General features: G+C 44.7%; 1 protein-coding gene across 7 annotated transcripts in view; it reads right to left on the bottom strand.

Moving 5' to 3' along the window:
• Positions 1-5,512: 5,512 nt before the first annotated feature.
• Positions 5,513-19,201, bottom strand: part of DOT1L (DOT1 like histone lysine methyltransferase) — a 66,600-nt gene continuing 52,911 nt past the window's right edge. The window contains exons 19-29 of one of the 7 annotated variants that reach the window (XM_032203503.1): positions 18,630-18,755; positions 17,333-17,814; positions 16,958-17,081; positions 16,017-16,163; positions 14,790-14,916; positions 12,752-13,365; positions 11,852-12,057; positions 11,017-11,081; positions 9,557-10,528; positions 7,826-8,450; positions 5,513-5,687 (exon numbers count right to left, since the gene is read on the bottom strand). In XM_032203503.1, the coding sequence (XP_032059394.1) occupies positions 7,861-8,450; positions 9,557-10,528; positions 11,017-11,081; positions 11,852-12,057; positions 12,752-13,365; positions 14,790-14,916; positions 16,017-16,163; positions 16,958-17,081; positions 17,333-17,814; positions 18,630-18,755 (3,453 nt within the window). In that variant the 3' untranslated portion in view covers positions 5,513-5,687; positions 7,826-7,860. Of the gene's footprint in view, positions 8,451-8,641; positions 10,529-11,016; positions 11,082-11,851; positions 12,058-12,751; positions 13,366-14,789; positions 14,917-16,016; positions 16,164-16,957; positions 17,082-17,332; positions 17,815-18,629; positions 18,756-19,201 lie in introns of all 7 variants that reach the window. The other 6 variants (XM_032203502.1, XM_032203504.1, XM_032203505.1 and 3 more) reach the window with 6 other exon arrangements.

The following is a 19,201-nucleotide window of genomic DNA, read 5'->3' as shown; positions in this document are numbered from 1 at the left end:
CACAGCAACTCCACATCCCACAAAACAAACAAACAACACGTGGATGAAGCTACGCCTGTCCAGGGGTGGATGCCAGCCCCACATCCACTGTCACACAAGGGCACTCTTCCAAGTAGGAATATAACGTGTTGGGGAGCAGATGCTGCCTTCTAAATACACAATCCCAGAAGAATCAAACCACTCAGGCCCCCAGAGGCAGCCCCATGGCCCTGCCATGGCCTCGTTACTCTGGAGTACAAGACCTCCCCAACGGGGGATGCCCAGATCCCAGGTTCCTCTGCAGGAAGGGTGCTAGGAAAGGTTGGGACGAGACGGGCCCTGATCCCCACCAGGAGCAAAGCCACCGTTGAGCACAGCAGCATCTCACAAACGTTGGTGCAACCCTGCTGCTTCTGGTTTTTATCAGCACTGCAGTTAACAGCTGGTGAGGCAGATCTGGCTCACACCCAGCTCGCTCCCCTCCTATTTGCTTTCTGCAGCAAAGCAACCACCCCAGAGGCCTCTGGTCAGATGTCTGCAGTTACAGCAGCAAACATCCCCCTGAAGGAGAAGCTTGCCCCCCAGCAGGGCAAACGCAGGCAGGGGCTGAGCACAGGCACAGCCATGCAGCCACCCCACGCAGCCCCAAAACAACGCTCCGGTTTGAAGCATTTGAGCCAGAGATGCAAGGGAAGAGCCTGAACGCCATCTGTGCAGCAGATTTCAAATGAAAGTCACTTGCTCAAGCTTGATTAGGGAATAATAACAAAGAAGAAAAGCTACTCAATACTTCGAGTTGGGTGACGTTCGGGCCAAGCAGTGACAAGTCCTGGGGGTCTGCAACCTCCCAATTCACAGCAGCGCCTCACTGAGACCCTCACAAGCAGGCACCACAAGCTGCCCGCAGCACTTCAGCACCCGGAGCTGCGATTGCAGACCTCACACACTTGCCTTCCTCCCCACCACGCCTGCCCCCCTCCAGCCACAGGCAGGACCCAGGCCGAGCCCATGCTCAGAGCTCATCCAAGCGCAGCCAACAGTGGTGAGCACAAACTGCATGCTACAAGACAAGACAGCTCTGGCCACTAGGAAGAAGGATACAAGATGGAAGCACAAGAGATTTCTGAGTTTGTCTGGCCAAGGAGCCCTGAGTTCCTGCTATCAAAGAAACCAGCTGGAGACACTGCTCTAACGTCTGCCTCCGAGTGTAATGAGCATCTAGGACACGATGTGCTCCCTGGTGTTGGCAGCTTCCCCTAAAAGCACGTTTCCCTTCACCTCTCTCCCACTGCATTTGCAACCTGAACTAAGAGGAGCTAAATCCCATCAGTTTGACCAGACCGATCCACACCCTGCTAACGGGAATGGCCCTGTCTGCACCCAAACAAGAGGCGATGCAGGGACAGCTCAACTCCCCCGTGATCCTGCCCACAAGCTTGGTTCCAGCAACCCAAGGCTCCACATCCAATGTTTTCCCACCTTTTCCCTCAGCTACAGGAAAAGCTGAGAAATCTGACAGCAGGTGCCTCACACACCCCTGGCTAATGGAAGAATTGTTGCTCAGTGACTAAATGTGCAGCGAAGACTTGAGTTTAGGTTTAATGCTCTTGGAGCCCCCCCAGCCTCACAGCACGGTGGGTCTCAGTGGGCTGGAACCAGCAAGCAGGAGCCAGAGGTAACAAATCACTGTAGGAAGAACACGTGAGGGTTGTTCTCCAAGCCTGACATTTAGCAGTGGGGCACATATTTCACTCAGCACAAAGATCAGGATATTTCTTTTTCTTTTTTTTTTTTTTTTGGCAACATTATGTGCCACAAGATGTATTTTGACTTCCTGATTGAGTCCCTCACTGGCAGCAGCAGTGTGGAGGAGAAGGAACATTTGTGACAGCCATAAAAACGGCTGGACCTGGGCAGGAAGTGGTAACACAGAAGGAATTCCTTTCTGGAACTGGCTGCTTGGCTTTGATGACTCAGAAGTATATCCAATTATTGAAAACAGGTTTCACGTCTCTGACACAGCACTCACACATCAGGGTCACAAGGGTCTCATTCTCGTAGCCATATGGATCAGATCCCAACATCTCAAAGAGCTATTTCTCCAGCAGTCCTGCAAGCAGGTAAATGCTCTCCCCATTTTGCAGACAGAAGACAAACAATTTGAACTTGCTCAAGGTTATGGCCAAGCAGCAAGAGATCAGGGAGTGGAGAAGACAAATCCCATAGCAACCTCAGTGACTTCTCCCAAATAAAGCAGCATTAAGGCATCAGCCCAAAACCTCCATTGTCTCGCACTTCTCCAAACACACTGTAGCTTATCCAACACTCTCCTGGAAGCACACCCTAGCAAGGATTATGATGAAGACTTAGACCAGACTGGGACACGAGGAAAACTCACTACAACCATGCAGCGCATGGTGAGGTGACAGTGCCAGCAGCACCAGGTGCGGGTGGAAGATGCTGGCAAAGCCAGGGCAGCTCTGAGCTCCTGCAGCACAGGCTGCTGAGATGGAAGTGTCAGGTCATGGAGTACACCAGCACCAAGACGAACCCGAGGCAGAAGAAGGCCTGGCCTCCACAGGCCCCTGGAGGCTGCAGCAGATGCTTGGCCATCCAGCCTTTGTGCCTGGGTCTGTCCAGGGTGGGCTGTGCCCCTCTGGTTTCATCCTTCCCAGGTGATGGGAGTGAGCAGGCTCATGCTGATGATTTCCAACGAGTGCTTGCGAACAAGCCCTGCCACAGAGCACAGCGGGCCATCTAGAGCCAGAGCACCCAGCACATCTAACACAGACCAAAGGGCAACCCACTGTGGGGAGCAACACTGATGGAAAGGGGGATTTCGCTTTTCCCCAACATGCACAGGAGAGCGGATGACAAACTCTGTTCTTAGCCTTTGCTCTGTTTGCTCCCAGGCACTAATTTCTGAAACACTGTGAATGCAAAGCACATCATTCCTACAGCAAGCACCTGGCCAACCCCCTTCAGCTGCAGGAGAGTGTCAGGAGCCAGCTGGGCGATGCGTGCACCAAGCAGCTGTCCAGGGTTAGAAAGCACACCGGGTGGGCAGACCACCATGAGCCAGCTCCTCCTCCAAGCAGGCATCTCTGAACTGATGTGAAGCCTCCCTGTACAGAATGAGTTCTCTTGCTGGATGTCTTCGCTGGATTGAGATGAAAGTGGGGAGGGATAAGAGGTCTAAGGAACACTGGGTTGGTCCATTTTTGGAAAAGGATCTGACAAAAAGCAGATGGGTTTAAAGCTTCTTCTTCTATTTCCTCATCTCTCACATCTGGGATAAAAATGGAGGAGGGGTAATTAAGGCTACTGCCCCTCCAGCAATTGCTCATGCACAACCCACCTTCCAAGACCGGAGCACCTTGCTATTTGCCGGGAGGATGCTAAGGCAGCTTTGCAGCTTTCAATTAGCCAAGGATCTGGATGAAGCTAAAGCTGCCAAACTCCCAGCTGCAAAACATCTGGGTTACACTGTCTTCCTGGATTCCAGGACATTAACTCTATACAGCTTCTACTAGAAGCTACTGGATGTTTCTCAGCCATCACCCTCTGAGCTTTCTTGCCCTTTTCCAGGTTCTCATCTTGCAGCTAATAACACAGCAGGGCGCACCACTGTCAAGTCCTCTTCCACATGCGAAGCAGAAAACAGTTCCAAAACGCCCCTCATTTCCAGGGCTACCGACCCCTTCCCTTTCCAATGAGTAAGGCAACAAAATCAGCTCAATAGTTTCTGTGCACAAAGGCTGCCTAGGGAAGACACACATAAGAAACAACAAAAGAACCACGCTTGAACTAAATCTCTACTAAGATTGCCAGGGATGAGGTACAGAGAAAAGGGTCTAACTGAAATTTGCAGAGGGCAGGAGCTGCTCTATCACCTCTTCCCACTGCTCCCTTGAGCATGGCCAGCACGGCATTCATAGATCAGACAGCAGGAGAGCATGCAAGGACCGAGCTACCTCACCTCCTTCACATGCAGAGGCATAAGTTGGAAGGCAATGCACCCAGCCCAGCTTTTTGTGACCCCGGGACCCTCCATCAGCTGCCTGCTGAGGCAGGCTCAAGTCTAAGACAAATGCCCAGTTGCTGGAGGCTGGAGACTCATTAAGGAGCACCAGGGACCTAGAAGGGATTTAAGGGTAGCAAATGCCTTTCAGGCAGAGCGATCAATGCTGCCCCCAGAGCACCTGGGCAGGTGTTTCCCAATGCCTAAACGTATTTTTCTTCTAGTCATTTTGCTGTTGCAATTCCCCTTCTGTTACTGTAGTTTCCTTTATTGGTGCTTGGTCCAGTCTGAACTACAGACCGGGGTGATGTCTATATAATGGATTGTATTTCTCCTCATTTTGTGCACTTGAATAAATAAGTTTTTACAAGTTCACTGTGCACTGTACAGTCTAAAAATAAATGAAATAAAGTATATGAAATTTATAAATTTTCATCACATCTCTATAAAATACAGCCGCTGCTCAGAGCGGCACTTTCTGTACATAGAACACCAAGTCACAATACAATTAAATGCACCAGTTTGATAGCGTGGCAGCATGGTAAGCTAGATTGTGGTGTTTTTGTGAACTACCATTTAGATCTACTTAAAGCAAAGATATACAAAAGCAAAATGCACTTAGTCAGTAAATGTACACATCTAAGCCATTTCTGAATCAAGTATCAAAACTCTACTAACAAAATACATTGTACTTGGAACAAAAACAAGCTGAGATAATCTGCTACCTGCACCAGTACAGAAGCACTATGTTCAGTCTTCCCAATGTTATTAAAAAGGGCCTGACCAATACCAGTGATTATGCACCCTGTTCATATGCCAATGACATCCCAAAACAAGTTACCAGACTAGCTACCAAAATTCACAGTGACTTGAGTGCCACCAGCAACTGCAAATGGCCCAGTGAAGTAGTTTGAATGGGGCAGGACTTGAATTTCTTCTGTTCAAACTGTGCCTGCCTTGGCTGAGCTCACCTGGGCTGTCCCAGGTGATCTAGCTGCCACTCCAGAGGGGAGTAGTGAGTTCTCGTTTGTAATGAACACAATTAAAAACCACCCAGTTAACAGAGCGCCTGGCTCAGTTCACATTAGAGCAAAACACCAGATCAAAGACTGCCGTTTCTCTGTAGCTCACACTGCTGTAAACCAAGTGGATTTTGGTATATGAACAGAGTAAGTTGAATAAATAAAATGCAGACCTTTCTGAGAACTGGGTTTGGCATTGGTCAACCCTCCAAATTCAGCACCAAGGATTCAAACTAGAGGCACAGTTCTGACGGATGAAATAGCACCGAGAGGAGGCTCTTTACATCTCTGCTGGTGTGCCAGTCCTTAATTATTTAGAGAATTTAATCCTAAATTGTATTTATGACTCTAGGTGGAATAAAATAAATCAAAACTGTTTTTGCTTTAAAAAAAGATAAATACTTTACCTAAACTATCAACAATATAAACTGGAGCCTTAGGCATTTATTTTGCCTTTTTTTTCTTCCTTTTTTCTTTTTTACTCAGATTCACAGTAAATATTTTCTCTGTTGTTTAGGTCTTTTTAGGTTTTTGTTTTGTCCAGTAGTAAGAGAGTAGAAACCCCTGCACAGGCCAGGTGAGCACCTTTCAGTGGAAGCCGAGTGAAGTTGGTCCACGTTGTCCTTGCATAGGTCACATTGGGTTGAGGTAGAAATCCTAGTTACCTGCACAACAGGAGGAGAGGAAGAGACTCATCTAAATAAGTGACAAAATCTACAGTTAGATGCGTCAATCATTTCTACACTGCTCCAAGACCTCGTAAGCCAGTGAAGAAGGCACAGTTCTTGTCTTGACCCAACCACAACCAGACAGACAGGCTTCCAACATTCAACCATGTTGAACTCTGTCCTTGTGTGACTGACCTCAACAAGTGAGGAAAAAAAGCGTTTGTTCTCCCACTCAGGACTTCACCTTTTTTAGAACACACTAATCCGCTTTGCATTTGTTACTACCTTGGGGGAGAAATGTTAGGAGAAACAAAGCAGATTATTTTAGTCCCGTTCCAGATTTCAGCCTCAGTTCTGGAAGGACTTTGAGCACACATGTTCAGATTAAGGTCAATGAAAATGCTCAAATATTTCACACGGAGCAGGACCCCAACTATGATACATTTGTCTCACAAACCATCTCCTAGGAGCATTACTTCTGCCCCTTTGCTCCACAGTCCAGCTTTAGACATCCAGCTGCCTTGCACTGAACTTCACTTTTGTGCCTTGCCTATTTTGCTAGGAGACTTGCTGTGGCAGGACCCACCACATACGATGGCATGGAGTCCAACCCAGCATGACCACCACTCCAGGTAAGGCATCTGCTTCAGCAGACTTCCACACCGCTCTCCCAAGTCATTCAGGTGTACAAAGCCCGGCACCTAATCCTCCTTAGCCTTGGTCCCGAGCTTGTTTCTAACCAGGGTCTTCCAAGCCCACCCTGTGACCCCATCATCCTGTCACCCTGCAGGCACACAGGGACATCACTGAACTCCTCCTCGCCCTCACTCATCATATAGAAGGACGGAGGAGATACTTACCTGCCTCACAAAAGCCTAATGAGACTAAATTCATGTCTGTGAAGCAATTACATGATGAAGACACTATAAACAATGCACAGTCAAAAGAATCTCTCAGGTATATTGTAATTGAGGCATATGTTTTATAAGCAGCAAAGAGTATCCAACCATAGATTTTACGTAGCTTTGGTATCAGTGAACAGCAACAACATCAAAGACCTACAAGAAAAGCATGGAGCGAGCTCTGGGCCCTAACATACTGATTTAACTTTGCGGTCACGAGCTTGTTACATCATGATGCCACAGAGTATTTTCATAACAACAGTACCCAACTCTGTGGTGGTACACTTTATTCTGGAGTTGCTCTAAAGGCATTTAAATACTGCTTCAGTAAAAACGCACAGTCTCCAGAAACCCTCCTCTCTTTTGCAGCCCCAGCCCTTATGAAGCATGGACTGCAGTGAACCCTGCATATTCCCTATCGTCTCATTCACATCTACACAGAAAGTAAGTGATTGCCACATGAGCATAAATACAGCATCTGATGGAGACTGTTACTTTTAGCCCTAGCAGTCAAGTCCAATAACGCTGCAGTGTGCGGATAACAAGGCCTTCTTGGTTTATTCTAATTCAGATTATAACGCTTTGCTACCTGTGATTGTGTTTTCCAGTGATGCAGGTGGCACATTGCAGTGCAAGACCAGTGCATTTGCACTCCAAGACAAAGCTGCAGCTTGTAACCTGGAGATTTTTTTAACTTTATGACTGAGAGCAGCTGTTATTGACTGACAATGAAAACAAGACCACCACGTTGCCAGAGTCACAAAGCAGCAGCAGCACGCATCCTAACACTATGTGAACACGGACTTGTAGAAGAAGCAACAGTCTGTGTTGGAAGGCAAGAAGAGGAAAAGGGGGAATCAAAGTCGGCAACAACCACTGCCAATAACTGTATAAAAACCTTACTTAAAAATAGAACTTCCTCCTGACAACTGATCTTTAGAAGTAAACATTTTCAAGAAGTGATCCCAACCTGAACATAATCCTAACATCAGATGAGACAGACCAGAGTTACCACCGTGAGCACTCCTTGTCGAGAAATCCTGACTCCCAGAACAGAGAGCATTGAGACTCTTCACCCTCTGACATCACATTAATTACTTCCTACATTTTAGAGGTTTGTTTCACGGAGCCCATCCCCACCCTGTCTCTGAAAAGGAAGAAACATCATTCAGCATCTTGCACAAAACTCCTGATTGTTTTTTTTTGTTTGTTTGTTTTTCCCTCTAGCCTTACCTTACAAAATAAGAACTGTTAGCTAAGCAAGCTCTTTATCGTGGCTTAACCCCAGAAAGGTGCGAAGCATAAGGAGACTGCATGCCAAGTGTAACCCACATAGCAGACGTGCCAGCTGCGTTGGACTGCGTGATCATGGGCGCGGACTGTGCCAGCGCCAAGCGGGGCAGAGGCGGGTGATGGACTGTAAAGGAGGGGCGGGAGGTTTTGTGCTGGAGAGAGGCTAGCTTAATAGACAAAGAAGCATTAGCAGATTGGACAGAAGCAGCAGAAGAGGATGGCAAAAAAGCATCGCCAGGTGGGAGAGATGGCAGGTTCTGCAGAAGCGCAGGCTCAGGGTTAGAAGCAAGTAATGGAGGAGGTGGGGGCAAGGAAACATTAGGAGGGGGTGGGGGGGAATGGAAAACAGATTGCACTGGCGCTCTGTTGAGGTGCTGAGCAGATCTATTCTCACTAGATGTTACTAAATTAGAGGAGGGGGGTGGGAAGGATGAGGATGACGTGCTGGCAACAGCCTGCAGAGGGTTTAAGCTTAGCACTGTGCTGCTAGAGACAGCACTGCTGCTGAAACTGGCTCCAAATTGATGAGGAGAGGAGGCAGAAGGCACCGCATGGTTAAAAATACCTGCAAACAGGAGAGAAAAACTCAGCTTCAACAGATGGGCTTTGTACAGTCGCAAGTGACAAGAGAAACAAAAACCAAAAAAAAGCAAAATTATAGTAGTTATGGCCCCATACAAAAATATGCAGCATGAGAAGGCAGCAAGCAATGAGAGATAATGGTGCAGGCCAGGAGGTACAAAAGGTTTCACTTACCTTTCCTACTGCCAACCTCTAAATGCCACGAGGACAAACAGTCAGACCCAAGAACTGTCAGTTCTATATCACACAGGCAGACTTTTGATGAGATTACGTGGTCTCTAGAGTTGTTTATCTGTAGACTCAAACTGCTGCTCTTCCCTCCCCACCCTCCTGCTTTCCCACTTACAGGGCAGCAGAGGGGAGATTGCATTTCCAGCAAATCTACATGCTGAGAGATGTGAGAGTTAGGATTTCCCGACATGGTGCCTGAATGATTATGGACAGGTAAGAAAAACTGCCTTTGACATTTAGTAATGGCAGGTTCAGACTATCTTCTAGTCCTGCCAGCTTGTCTCCAGTTTGGACCACAGAAGCCAAGCCTGTGCAGAATCCCAGAAGCGCAAGCTGCATATGGCATTGCCCTTCCAGGCAAAGAAATGCTCTTCGTGTCCGTTCAAGAGCCAGAATGCTACGCAATTCCCAACACCGTTTCCTCTGAAGAGACAGTGATGTTTTGCTCTTCCTGGATCATACTAAATCCATTCAAGGCCTAATCACAACCTTTACTCAAGTTGACAAGTTATAGATCCTTAGCTTGGTAACACAACAAGTTAAATCTTTTACCTGCAGGTGGACCCTAAGTTGGTTCCAACACAGCAACATCTGAACAAGCATACATTATGAAATCACAAAGTCTGGGTGTATTCTTTCATTAAGGTGATACAACAAGATCATCTAGTAGACAAAGCTCATAGGATTTCACTGTGGGGAAATGAACTCATCCTAGCATTTCCGGGAGAGAAGAGAGATGGGTTATGTGGGAGAGATTTGCTCCACATCCTGCAGAAGTGAAAGGGTCTCACCCCTGGAGAGGCAGTGTCAGACTTTCCTTTAGGCCCTGTCTTATACCAGAGAAAGAGTTCTGCCTACCTCCAACTGTTCCACCTGTAACCCCAGGAGAGAAGTTCCCCATAGTGTGAGAATTAGTCAGTCTGGTTGCAGCTGATGACACGTGGACCAGACTGGCAGCAGCTGGCATCGAATTAAATAAGGACTGCAATACTGAGGAATTTGTCACCGAGTTGAGGTTTGCTTGCAAGGCCATGGGGCCAAGGGGAAACTGTGATCCAGTGGTCAAAGTGTTTAGGAAAGGATGGTGCGTCTGCACAGAAGATGCTGGGTTGCCTGCTGAAGAAACAGCAGTAGAAAGGCTTTTACCATTCAGAAGGCCACCAGACGAAACAGCAGCAGAAATGAAAAGGTTGTGGCCGTTTTTAAACTCCACATCTCGGTCCCTTCCTTTGCTGACCTTTCCGTTATGCTGCAAAGAGTTTTTTTCTGAAGAACCCCCAGTACGAATGCTTATTTCGCTTATCTCTTTGCTTTTGGCCCCTGACCGATTTAAGTCTTCTCCTTTCGTGCCACTGAGGCCTTCAAGTTGCCTCTTGTTCAAAAACGGATTTGTTTCCAATATCCCCACATCTTTGCTTCGCTGCGACTGAAAACCCAGGGAGCAGTTGGAAGTCGTCACATCTGAAGCCTTGTGCGGAAGAGAAGCACCATCGATAAAGCTGTGTAAACCAATGTCAGTTGACAGTCCACCATTGTATGTGAATCCATTGGTGGAGTTTGTACTAGGGCTGAGCCCGTCTGCCCCAGACGAGGGCATGGCAATGCTTTTCCTCGCATGTGCTGTGATCTTGGCATCAATGGCGAGGCTGTCCTCAGAGGACGGCCTGAAGGCAAACAACGAATTCTGGCTCAGGGATGAAACCGACTGCAAGGGACTGTCTGTAGTTTTGGTTAGGTTGATGTCAGATATTGGTGAAAAAGTAGATTTCCATTTACTGCTGTTCATGTTCTCGTTGGTTTGTGCTTGTTTCCTCCCAGGTAAGCTGCCACCTAGAAAGAAAGGTTTAAAATATCAAAAAGCAGCTTTCACTGAATCTGCTCAGTAAGAACAGGTTTTTTTTTTTTTTTCCTTCAACACCCATATTTTTTATCAGTCTTTAATTTTCTTTCTGATCCAAAGGCAGAAATACTTGACAAATCACCTAAAAATCCTTCAAATTTAGCTTAATGCTCTGAAAAAGTTTGAGAATGCTGATCTACTCCTTCCTCCGCCTTTGCACTACAGATCCCTCCCCAAACCCTGACTTAGTGGAAAAACTGGTCAAATCTTCCCTGACCTACGACGACCAAAAAAGACTGACCCAAGATCTGTAATTATCAGCCACCTGTCTTAATTACTACGATGCAAAGCCCTGGCAGAACTGCACTCTACTCAACAGCACAGAAAGGCCTGCTATTGATAACAATGTCAGTCAGCGGCAGACACCCATTCCCAAGCCCAACCATTAAAACAACTAATTAACATTCCATACACTTACCATTTTCAACAGTCTTCTGTGGAGATTTGCTTTCCAATGATATTGTTGCAATTTTCCTCTCAATTCTAGTGGGGAAAATAAAAAGGTTATAGCACTCACTGCAATTTTTGTTGCACATTTACCCTTAAATATCTCCCTCAGGTTCATTTCTTAACAGTGGACTAAAGTATATAAAGCCAAGTCACCTAGAAAACTGCATGTTACTAAAGGAACTTAAAAGCACTAGAATAATCCACCAAGAACTAACTAGAAGCTATTACAGAATTTGTGCTCTTTGCCAAAATTAGTGCATGTTCAGAGAACTTCATTATTGCTCCTTCACAACAAGATGTTGGCTGTTGCTCCCATTTCTATAGTGGTTGTTTTTCCAGCACCTCGAGCAAGAACAAAATTATTGTACCTCACAGGTCAGCAAAGAATGGCGAGTACTCCATTTTCAGAGTAACGCCTTATCAGTTTGGGGTAGGAAGCGAAAAATTTTGAATCAAACTGAAACTGGGAGCGAGAGGGAGATGGATTCTTAGTTTAAAATTACACACTTGGCCTCAATACTCCTGCAAGCAACACAGTAAAAAGAAAGTTTCTACAATAACTCTTTCAGAGGCCAGACTCTGTCAGCCTTGCAAACACAGCAAGAAGAATAGATTCCCACATTCAAGTACTGCTGCCAAAAAACCTTCCCTATTCACAATTTCAGTCTCACAAGAGGCTTGGCATAATGGAATCAGTCTCCAAGCAAAGGGAACAAAGACAGCTTAACACACCTCTCCTGTTTATTGCACCTTTATTGGCTTCCCAAGAAATCTCATCCTGAAACCGGTGCCTGCATATTCACCTGGTGCTATTGTGCTCATCTTCAGATCCCTGCTCTTCATCTGATGTTAGGGGAGAGTAATGAACGCCGTTGGTCTGAATGAGGGGCTTTTCCTTTTTCAATACCGGGGGCTGGTCATTGTCCTGGTAAGGAACAGGAGAGTTCTTCAGGGAGTTTTCAGGAGAGGAAATGGCTGTTATTTCTAAAGGCTGGTTAATGTTATTGACCTGGGCAAGAAGGAAAGAAAGCAGTTATGGATGAGAGTATCCCTTTAGAAACAAGGCATCTTGTTAAGGATATCAAGAGCAGGCTTAACTTGCTCAGCTTTAGGATAGGCCAACAGCTGCTTGTTTAGCACTGCCATTGTTATACTCCAGCATCTTGCACTAGAGCGCCCTGGATGAAAGCTTTAATGTAACTTGGAAAAATACTCTCATTATTTGATTTTATGTTTTAACACAGAAATGAAGACATGGGACAATCACATTTCTTTTCAAACTACCACGGCAGGATCACATGAACACAACTTGTATAGCTGGTTTATTAATGTGAGAATGCCATACGCTTCTGGCACTCAAACTATTTAGTCAATCTTAGCTTAAACTATATTCAAAATATTTAATCTACAGACTAAAAAAAATCAACTTCATTGAGAAAACAAACTTTGTCGTAAGAGAATAAATTATTTTTATTTTTTAATGCTCTGACAGAAAGAACTCTGAGATGTTCTACCTATTCTAAAACAGTTCACCAGCTTTCAGCAATTCTCTTGTCTCCCAGATGGGCCATTTCCACAAAGGGTCTACACTCCAATTTTAGCTACTAGCACTGTGACAACCTGAGGGTATGCCAAATAATAAAGCAGTGGAAGCTTATTTCTAATTCAAAGAGATTTCCCAGGCCCTTCTCTTTTGCCCTTACCATGGAGTTGATATTCAGCGGTGAACCTGATGGTTGAGTAAAGAGTCCAGACATAGTGGGTAAGGATTTACGTTTAGGGGAGACCCCGGAGTTCCCGCTGAGATTCCCAGTAGAGGATCTCTTCCGCCGGCCTCGCTTCTTCCCATCCTGCGCGTGTGCTTGGCCGCAGTCCAGCCGAGCGCTCGCGGGCAGAGGACTGTGCTTGTTGGAAGGGGATTGTTTTACATGTCCTGTATTAGGAGAGATTGTAAAGATGATTCTTCTCTTGGCCTCGTTCTCAGGATCTGAAAACGCTGCATCAGACTGAAGATCCCCCTTTGTTCCTTCGGCAAACATCTTCTGAGCATCTGCATATTGCAATACCCCTACCAGGCTCTGGGAGGTGCCATTTAACCTGGGGCTTGTTGAGTGCTGGTGAGCAGGGGAGTTTTGCCCAGAGTTCCTTGACTGCATCATTAGCAAAGGATGTTGTGGAGTGGAACTCCGAGACCCTACTGAGTTAAACAGACTCCCAGAGTCGTCCAGAGCTGCCTGATCAACACTATGGTTAAGATGGGCTGGGCTGTTTGTAAGATTTCCATTGACTGCCACGGAGCCAGAAGAGTAAGAAAAACCTGTTGAAAGGGAAAGTATACATCATTGCTTCTGCTGAGTGATAGTTCACAGTGCTAGATTTCTGGGATGGCTGGGAGTAGATTCAGCTCTACCCATGTTCGATCAGCCAGCAGCCGTGTACTACATGGGAAACTGCGCAGCTGCTTTTTACATTGTGCAGTTGAGATGGCTCTGTGTGCTGATGGTTCCAGTTAGATGTTAATTATTTTCACTACTCTTTTTCCCAATTCAGGAAAATTCATGTGTTATATGGTGTTTAAACGGAACTCATGTCAAAGTTTCTTTTGAATTTCTACACCTTCTGAAATCAGGGCTCCTCTACTCTCAACTCCTTCCTATCATCAAGGAAATAAGATCAGCAATTTCAGTCCATTTCTTCTTCAAAAAAAAGAAGGGACTGTCATCTATACAGCCCATCTCCTACTCAAAATTAGAGAAAAGGCTGTGGCTTAGGAAGCGACAGGGGATCTTCAAAGAAATTGTGGCAGAAGAATGCCACGTGGGAAGAAGCTTGGAAAGGGAATTAAGTATTTGTCATGGCATATCATAAATGGGTTTAGTGCTCTCGTAAGGCCTTGCCTCCGGGCTGCCTAAATGAAAGGGGTGGAAGGGAATACAGTACTATTTTACTTTTTTAAAAAATTATTATTTTTAAACATTTCTTTTGTTTTATAGAAAATTGCAGCCAAGCCCTTCTTTGCAAAACAGATGCTAGAAACAACAGAAGCCCCTCAAGGTGACAAACATTAAGAACAAATGCACTCTGATGAGGGATCAGCTGTAGAACAGCTTCTGTATACCAGAACCTACTTTTCCCAGTCCACAACATTCCCATATTCTGAACAGCTAAAAGCCACAATTTCAACAGATGAATGAGTTCAGAAGCAATGTCTGTACTTAAAGGTACCCCTATTCTCTCCCTTATTGACATTTCTTCCTACCCAGATACTTGTGCCTTTACAAATGCTCATAAGACACCATTGTGACTTGCTTAAAGAAATTAATTCTGCTATTAAAAACAAAACGAAACAAAACTCCACCATCCTTCAAAATAAAATTTTTAAAGCCAGGTCAGTTCATAGTATGGTAAGCACTTTGCTGGTTTGCAACACTGTAGAGATCTTAATCCACTTAGGAGAGTTTACAAAACCAACTACTTACTTAAACTGCAAGGTGCTGCAGTTCAGATAAAAACACGTCAAACTAATACTCTGTACTAAAATGTATCCAGGCTGTAGGCACAGTTTTGACAGTCTCAGAACATCACCACCTCTGATTCTTTGCTCTCATTACAAAACACACATTTACGTAGCACTCTACTCTTCTGAATGACCTGAGAAGCGCTCAGAAAAAACTCAGACACATGCATTTGTGGACGCTGTCAAGATGAGACAGCACACCTTCACATAGATGAGGCCGTTACCTGAGGTAGCCAAAGCCAGTGGCTTGTTTCCAGCAGCACTGCTTACACCATTATGAGAACTAGCACCAATTTGCTTTTCAAGTGTTGATGAGTCTCTGTTCTGATGAACTGGGCTAGGTGTGCTTCTCTGTGGGGACAGAAAGAGGCATATTAGTACAAGAAGTATACTCAAAAGTCACTAGTTAGAACAAAAAAAATAAAAATCACACGCATTAGTAGATTAGAGATTAGAGGTTCTACTTCCTAAATGTCTTAGATTTATCTCGTTTTCAAAAAAAAAAAAACACAGATCAGCATAGGGGACAAAACTGAGTAGTGATTACACTGTGATAGTTATCTAGCACACGCCTGATACCATCCAGTTAGAGAACAGACTCATTGTTCCAGAAGGTTTAGATGCACAACTGCACTGTGATCAGAGAGCAAATGCCTCAGCCCACTGTTTACAGGCAGAAAGAAAACAAATGTTTGTATCACGTCCCCAAGCCTATACACACAAAGCTCCAAACTACCCCAAACTGAACATGAAACACATTAGACTATGTTCTTTGGTACAATGTCTGAGGGTGGTGTTTTCCTGAAAGCAGGCACAACGTTTGTGAAATGATAGGCTGAATAAACAATGACAAACGTTTGTGAGAAACCAGACCAGTCATTTTGAAACTTCTCTGCCACTGAAAGTAGAATGAGCTTATCAGGATTTCAGAGAGATAGCCCCAAAGGTTCTCTACTGAATACCTGAGAAGTCAGCTACAGAGCAGTCACTCTCACAGTAGCAATTACAACATAAAGGTACTGTTCAGGTTCATCCCACACAGTTAGCACACAAAGATCAACAATTTATCAATGACCAAGCTGAGGCAGAATTTGGTTCCCAGTGTAATGCAACAAGACAAGGGCTAAGAACAAGTTGACATATGGGATCCTTGGCTCCCAGCGCCATAAACTCTCAGATGCTGCACCTTTTCCACCAAGCCAAACATTCAGCCTATGACCTCTAGAGGCATGCACTTTATTTTCCTTCCTGGCTGAAACACCACCACAGACACAGGAGCAAAAATCTAGAGCACAACTAAGACACAAGAGGATGCATCCCAACAGCAGCCTCCCCCGAAGCACTAGACATTCAAGGTTAGCAGCCCACTATGGATTCTGGTGTACAGCACCCCATTACTGCTCAATGTGATTTTAGTTAGGCATGGAAAGTGTTGATGATCCCTTACTCACCACCTTCTCAACACGGCTAGGTAGGACTACGCTGGCCAGAGGGATACTAACAGGGAGTTTATTGGGCTGCACTGTGCTGAGAGGAATACTGATAGGTAGGCTGGTGATAGTTTCTCCATTACTCACAGAGGTTCTCTCTCTTAAACCCTGTAAATGCAAAAGAGAAAGTAATGTTCTCAACTGCAAACTATTACTGAAAAGACATCCTAAACTAACGGTAACTTGCTCATTTAGATTTTGTCTTTTTTTTTTTTCCTCATGTTGAGAATTACATGATTCAGAGTGACAACTATATAGCAAAAACAGGGCATGCATGGAGCAGCTTTGTTACCAACATCAGTCTACTGGGACAGCAACATCCAACGGCACAGAAATACATAAATTAAAGCTCCTACTGCCCCTAAGCATAAGAAAAAAGATATCTGAGGTGAGCTCATTTCCTAGTGTCTTTGTTACAGCTCTGTGAAAAACACTCATCTAACAGAGTTTGTATCTTGAGGTCCTCTGTACACAGAAGATGGAGTAGCCAGAAATTTTTCCATGGTAACCTCCTGTGGGAGGGCACCTGCTTGCTCTGAAATGAGCACCAATAGGATTCATGGCAGAACCAATGTGGACAATTTTTTTTTTTTTTTTTTTTTTAATACAAAAGAAGTTTAGTTTTCAAGTCAAAGTACACTCACACCAGGTCAAAAAGAAGTCCTACTGCATTACTGGCACAGTTCACATGCAAACCAGTGACTCAAAGGTAAGCATGCCTTTCACGAGCACCCTATTCTCTCTTTCTCTAACCAGTTCCTCTATTTTATTGCACCACACCTACTGTAATTTATATTATTTTCCATGCCAAGTTGACCAAGCACATCTGCTTCTCCTAGTCTGGCCAACTTTTTGTTCTACAAGGTGTAAAGTCTGAATTCAAGCAAAAGCAAATCTTTTACCTTCTCGCCTGCAATTGGTAAGGCCGCTGGGGAAGAGGGCCGAGTTTCCTGAGGACTCAGCTTTATGCCATTTGAAATACCAGGGCTTGGATACGTAAGGCCATTCTCTTTGACGTGGTCAGCTCTGTGAACAGAGATGTAGGATCATTAGAATACAAATCTAAATACTTTTGTTTTGCCAGGAATTCCCATACCAAACTCCAGATACCATACCACTTTATTTACCTGATCAGCTAGCACTGCAGGTTTTGCTGAGACAAAACTTTTAAGTACTTAAAACTCAACTTTTAAAAACATTTTTCCACAATACAAATAAAACACTTATTAAAATAAACAAACCCATCCATTCACAACCTAGGAAATGATCATGCTCACCTCTGTATCTCATTAGTTGTTGCTTTTCCGTTGACTGCATGGTCTTGATTCAAGTGTCTCCTTAGTGCTATTTTAGCTGGGGAAAACCTGGTATAATCAGGTAAGGACAAGCTCGTCATCTTGTCTGCTTTCTGTCTGCTGCTGTGGTTTGGGGTACAAGGTACTATTTCTTGGTCCAGGTGAGAAGTCGTGTACTGAGGGGTGTTCTGCTTCGAGGACGGCCTGCTAAAAGTGTTATGGATTTCATAGGGAGTAGCATGGCCATTCATAGACAGTTCAGGGCTCATGCCATTGATGGGGGGCATAGGAAATTTAGAGCATTCAAGCTCCAGTTGGAACCTGTTGTGATCAGCCTCAGGATCACGGCTCAAATGGTTTTTATTGCGTAGCTGTACTGACAATGACTCATCAGACGGCGTGTATGATTTCAGCTGCATTAGCTCCTGCTGTCTTTGACTTTTCTCAAGTTCCACAATGCTGATCTTTAAATGAAGAGGAGGACAATGATTAAAGACCACACTTAACAATTCTATTACATTATGGAGTTTTGCCTCGATATGCTTATCAGAACAACTGACCCCATTTCTGGGAATAAAAAACAAGTGACCCACAATTTGAGGAACAAATTTCAACGTGCTATTACAAGTCTGAGACCACAACGTGAAGGCAAGAGGAATGGCTCACATGCTTAGAAAACACCTTTTTCATTTTGGAATCAAATGTAAAATATCCTCAATGTCTATACAGAATACGGAGTGACTCAATATTGTCAGTCATTGATGGAAAAGGTCAATCCCTGCCTAGGCATCCAGTAAAAAGGCTGGATTAGCTTTAGAACTAACTTCACAAGGAAGGAAAAGTTCTTCAGTCACAGAAGTTTCATTTCTTTTTCATTGTGGTGTCATTCTGTGGGATCTGATTCCTGAACTGAGACTTCAGAGCACAAAGGCGACATTACCATGAAGCCACATATTATGTTAACGAGCAAGACTTTTTTTTTTTAAAGCCAGTCATGCTTTTTAAATAATGTGTAATGATAAATCATGATTCCTTCTTCCACAGCATTACCAGGGAATCAAGTCATAGAATATGCTTTCCTTAAAAGTCATCTACGTTCATATTCTTCAAGCTTACTAACAGACACTCCCCTCCCCCAACAAACAGATTGATCTCCAGAAAAAAAAAAAAAACACCTAGCTTATCCCTTAGTATCCTATTTAGTCAAGTACTCTGAAATGGCCCCTTGTCCAGGAGCTACCTTGTGTTGGTGACTCTAAAGTTGTTTCTTGCTCTGTACCTGCAGTTCCAAACAGTGCTTTTGTTTCTCAGAAATCTGATTCTTCAGCGCCTGCTTCTCTTTCAGCAAGTTCTCCAGTGACAATGTTGACCAATCCAGCTTAAGTTCTTCACAGCGTGCTTTAAGCTGCAAAGACATGAGATAAACAGATCAAAAGACAACTTTCAACTTTTCACACCACTCAAGGTACACAGTGAAAGGCATGCACCTTTCATCTGGATATCTGCAAGCAACTTCTTATCCTCTCAGCTTAAGCAAAATACCACCACAAAAGGATCCTGTAGTCCCTGTCTAATGGGGGAGGAGGTGGCCTGGTTCCTTCTTAATATACTGTTAGCACCCAGCCTCACTAACAACTTCCATTCCCTTGCCTAACTTTACAGTTTGAGTTACTGAGATTAAAAACAGAAGTTATGGGTACTACAAAGCAAGTGCTGTACACACTTTTTTTTGCCAGAGATCCAGATAAAGTGACAAGCCCACATACAGCTGTGCAGCTGTTTAAGGGACACAGATGAGGCCAGCAAACTGCTACCTCAGCATCTGGTTATGATTAAAAAAAGGTTTCCAAG

Source organism: Aythya fuligula, chromosome 26 (genome assembly GCF_009819795.1).
Source record: "Aythya fuligula isolate bAytFul2 chromosome 26, bAytFul2.pri, whole genome shotgun sequence".
Taxonomy (NCBI): Eukaryota; Metazoa; Chordata; class Aves; order Anseriformes; family Anatidae; genus Aythya; species Aythya fuligula.
Note: the sequence above shows the minus strand (reverse complement) of the source record. Positions and strands in the feature narration are given on the sequence as shown.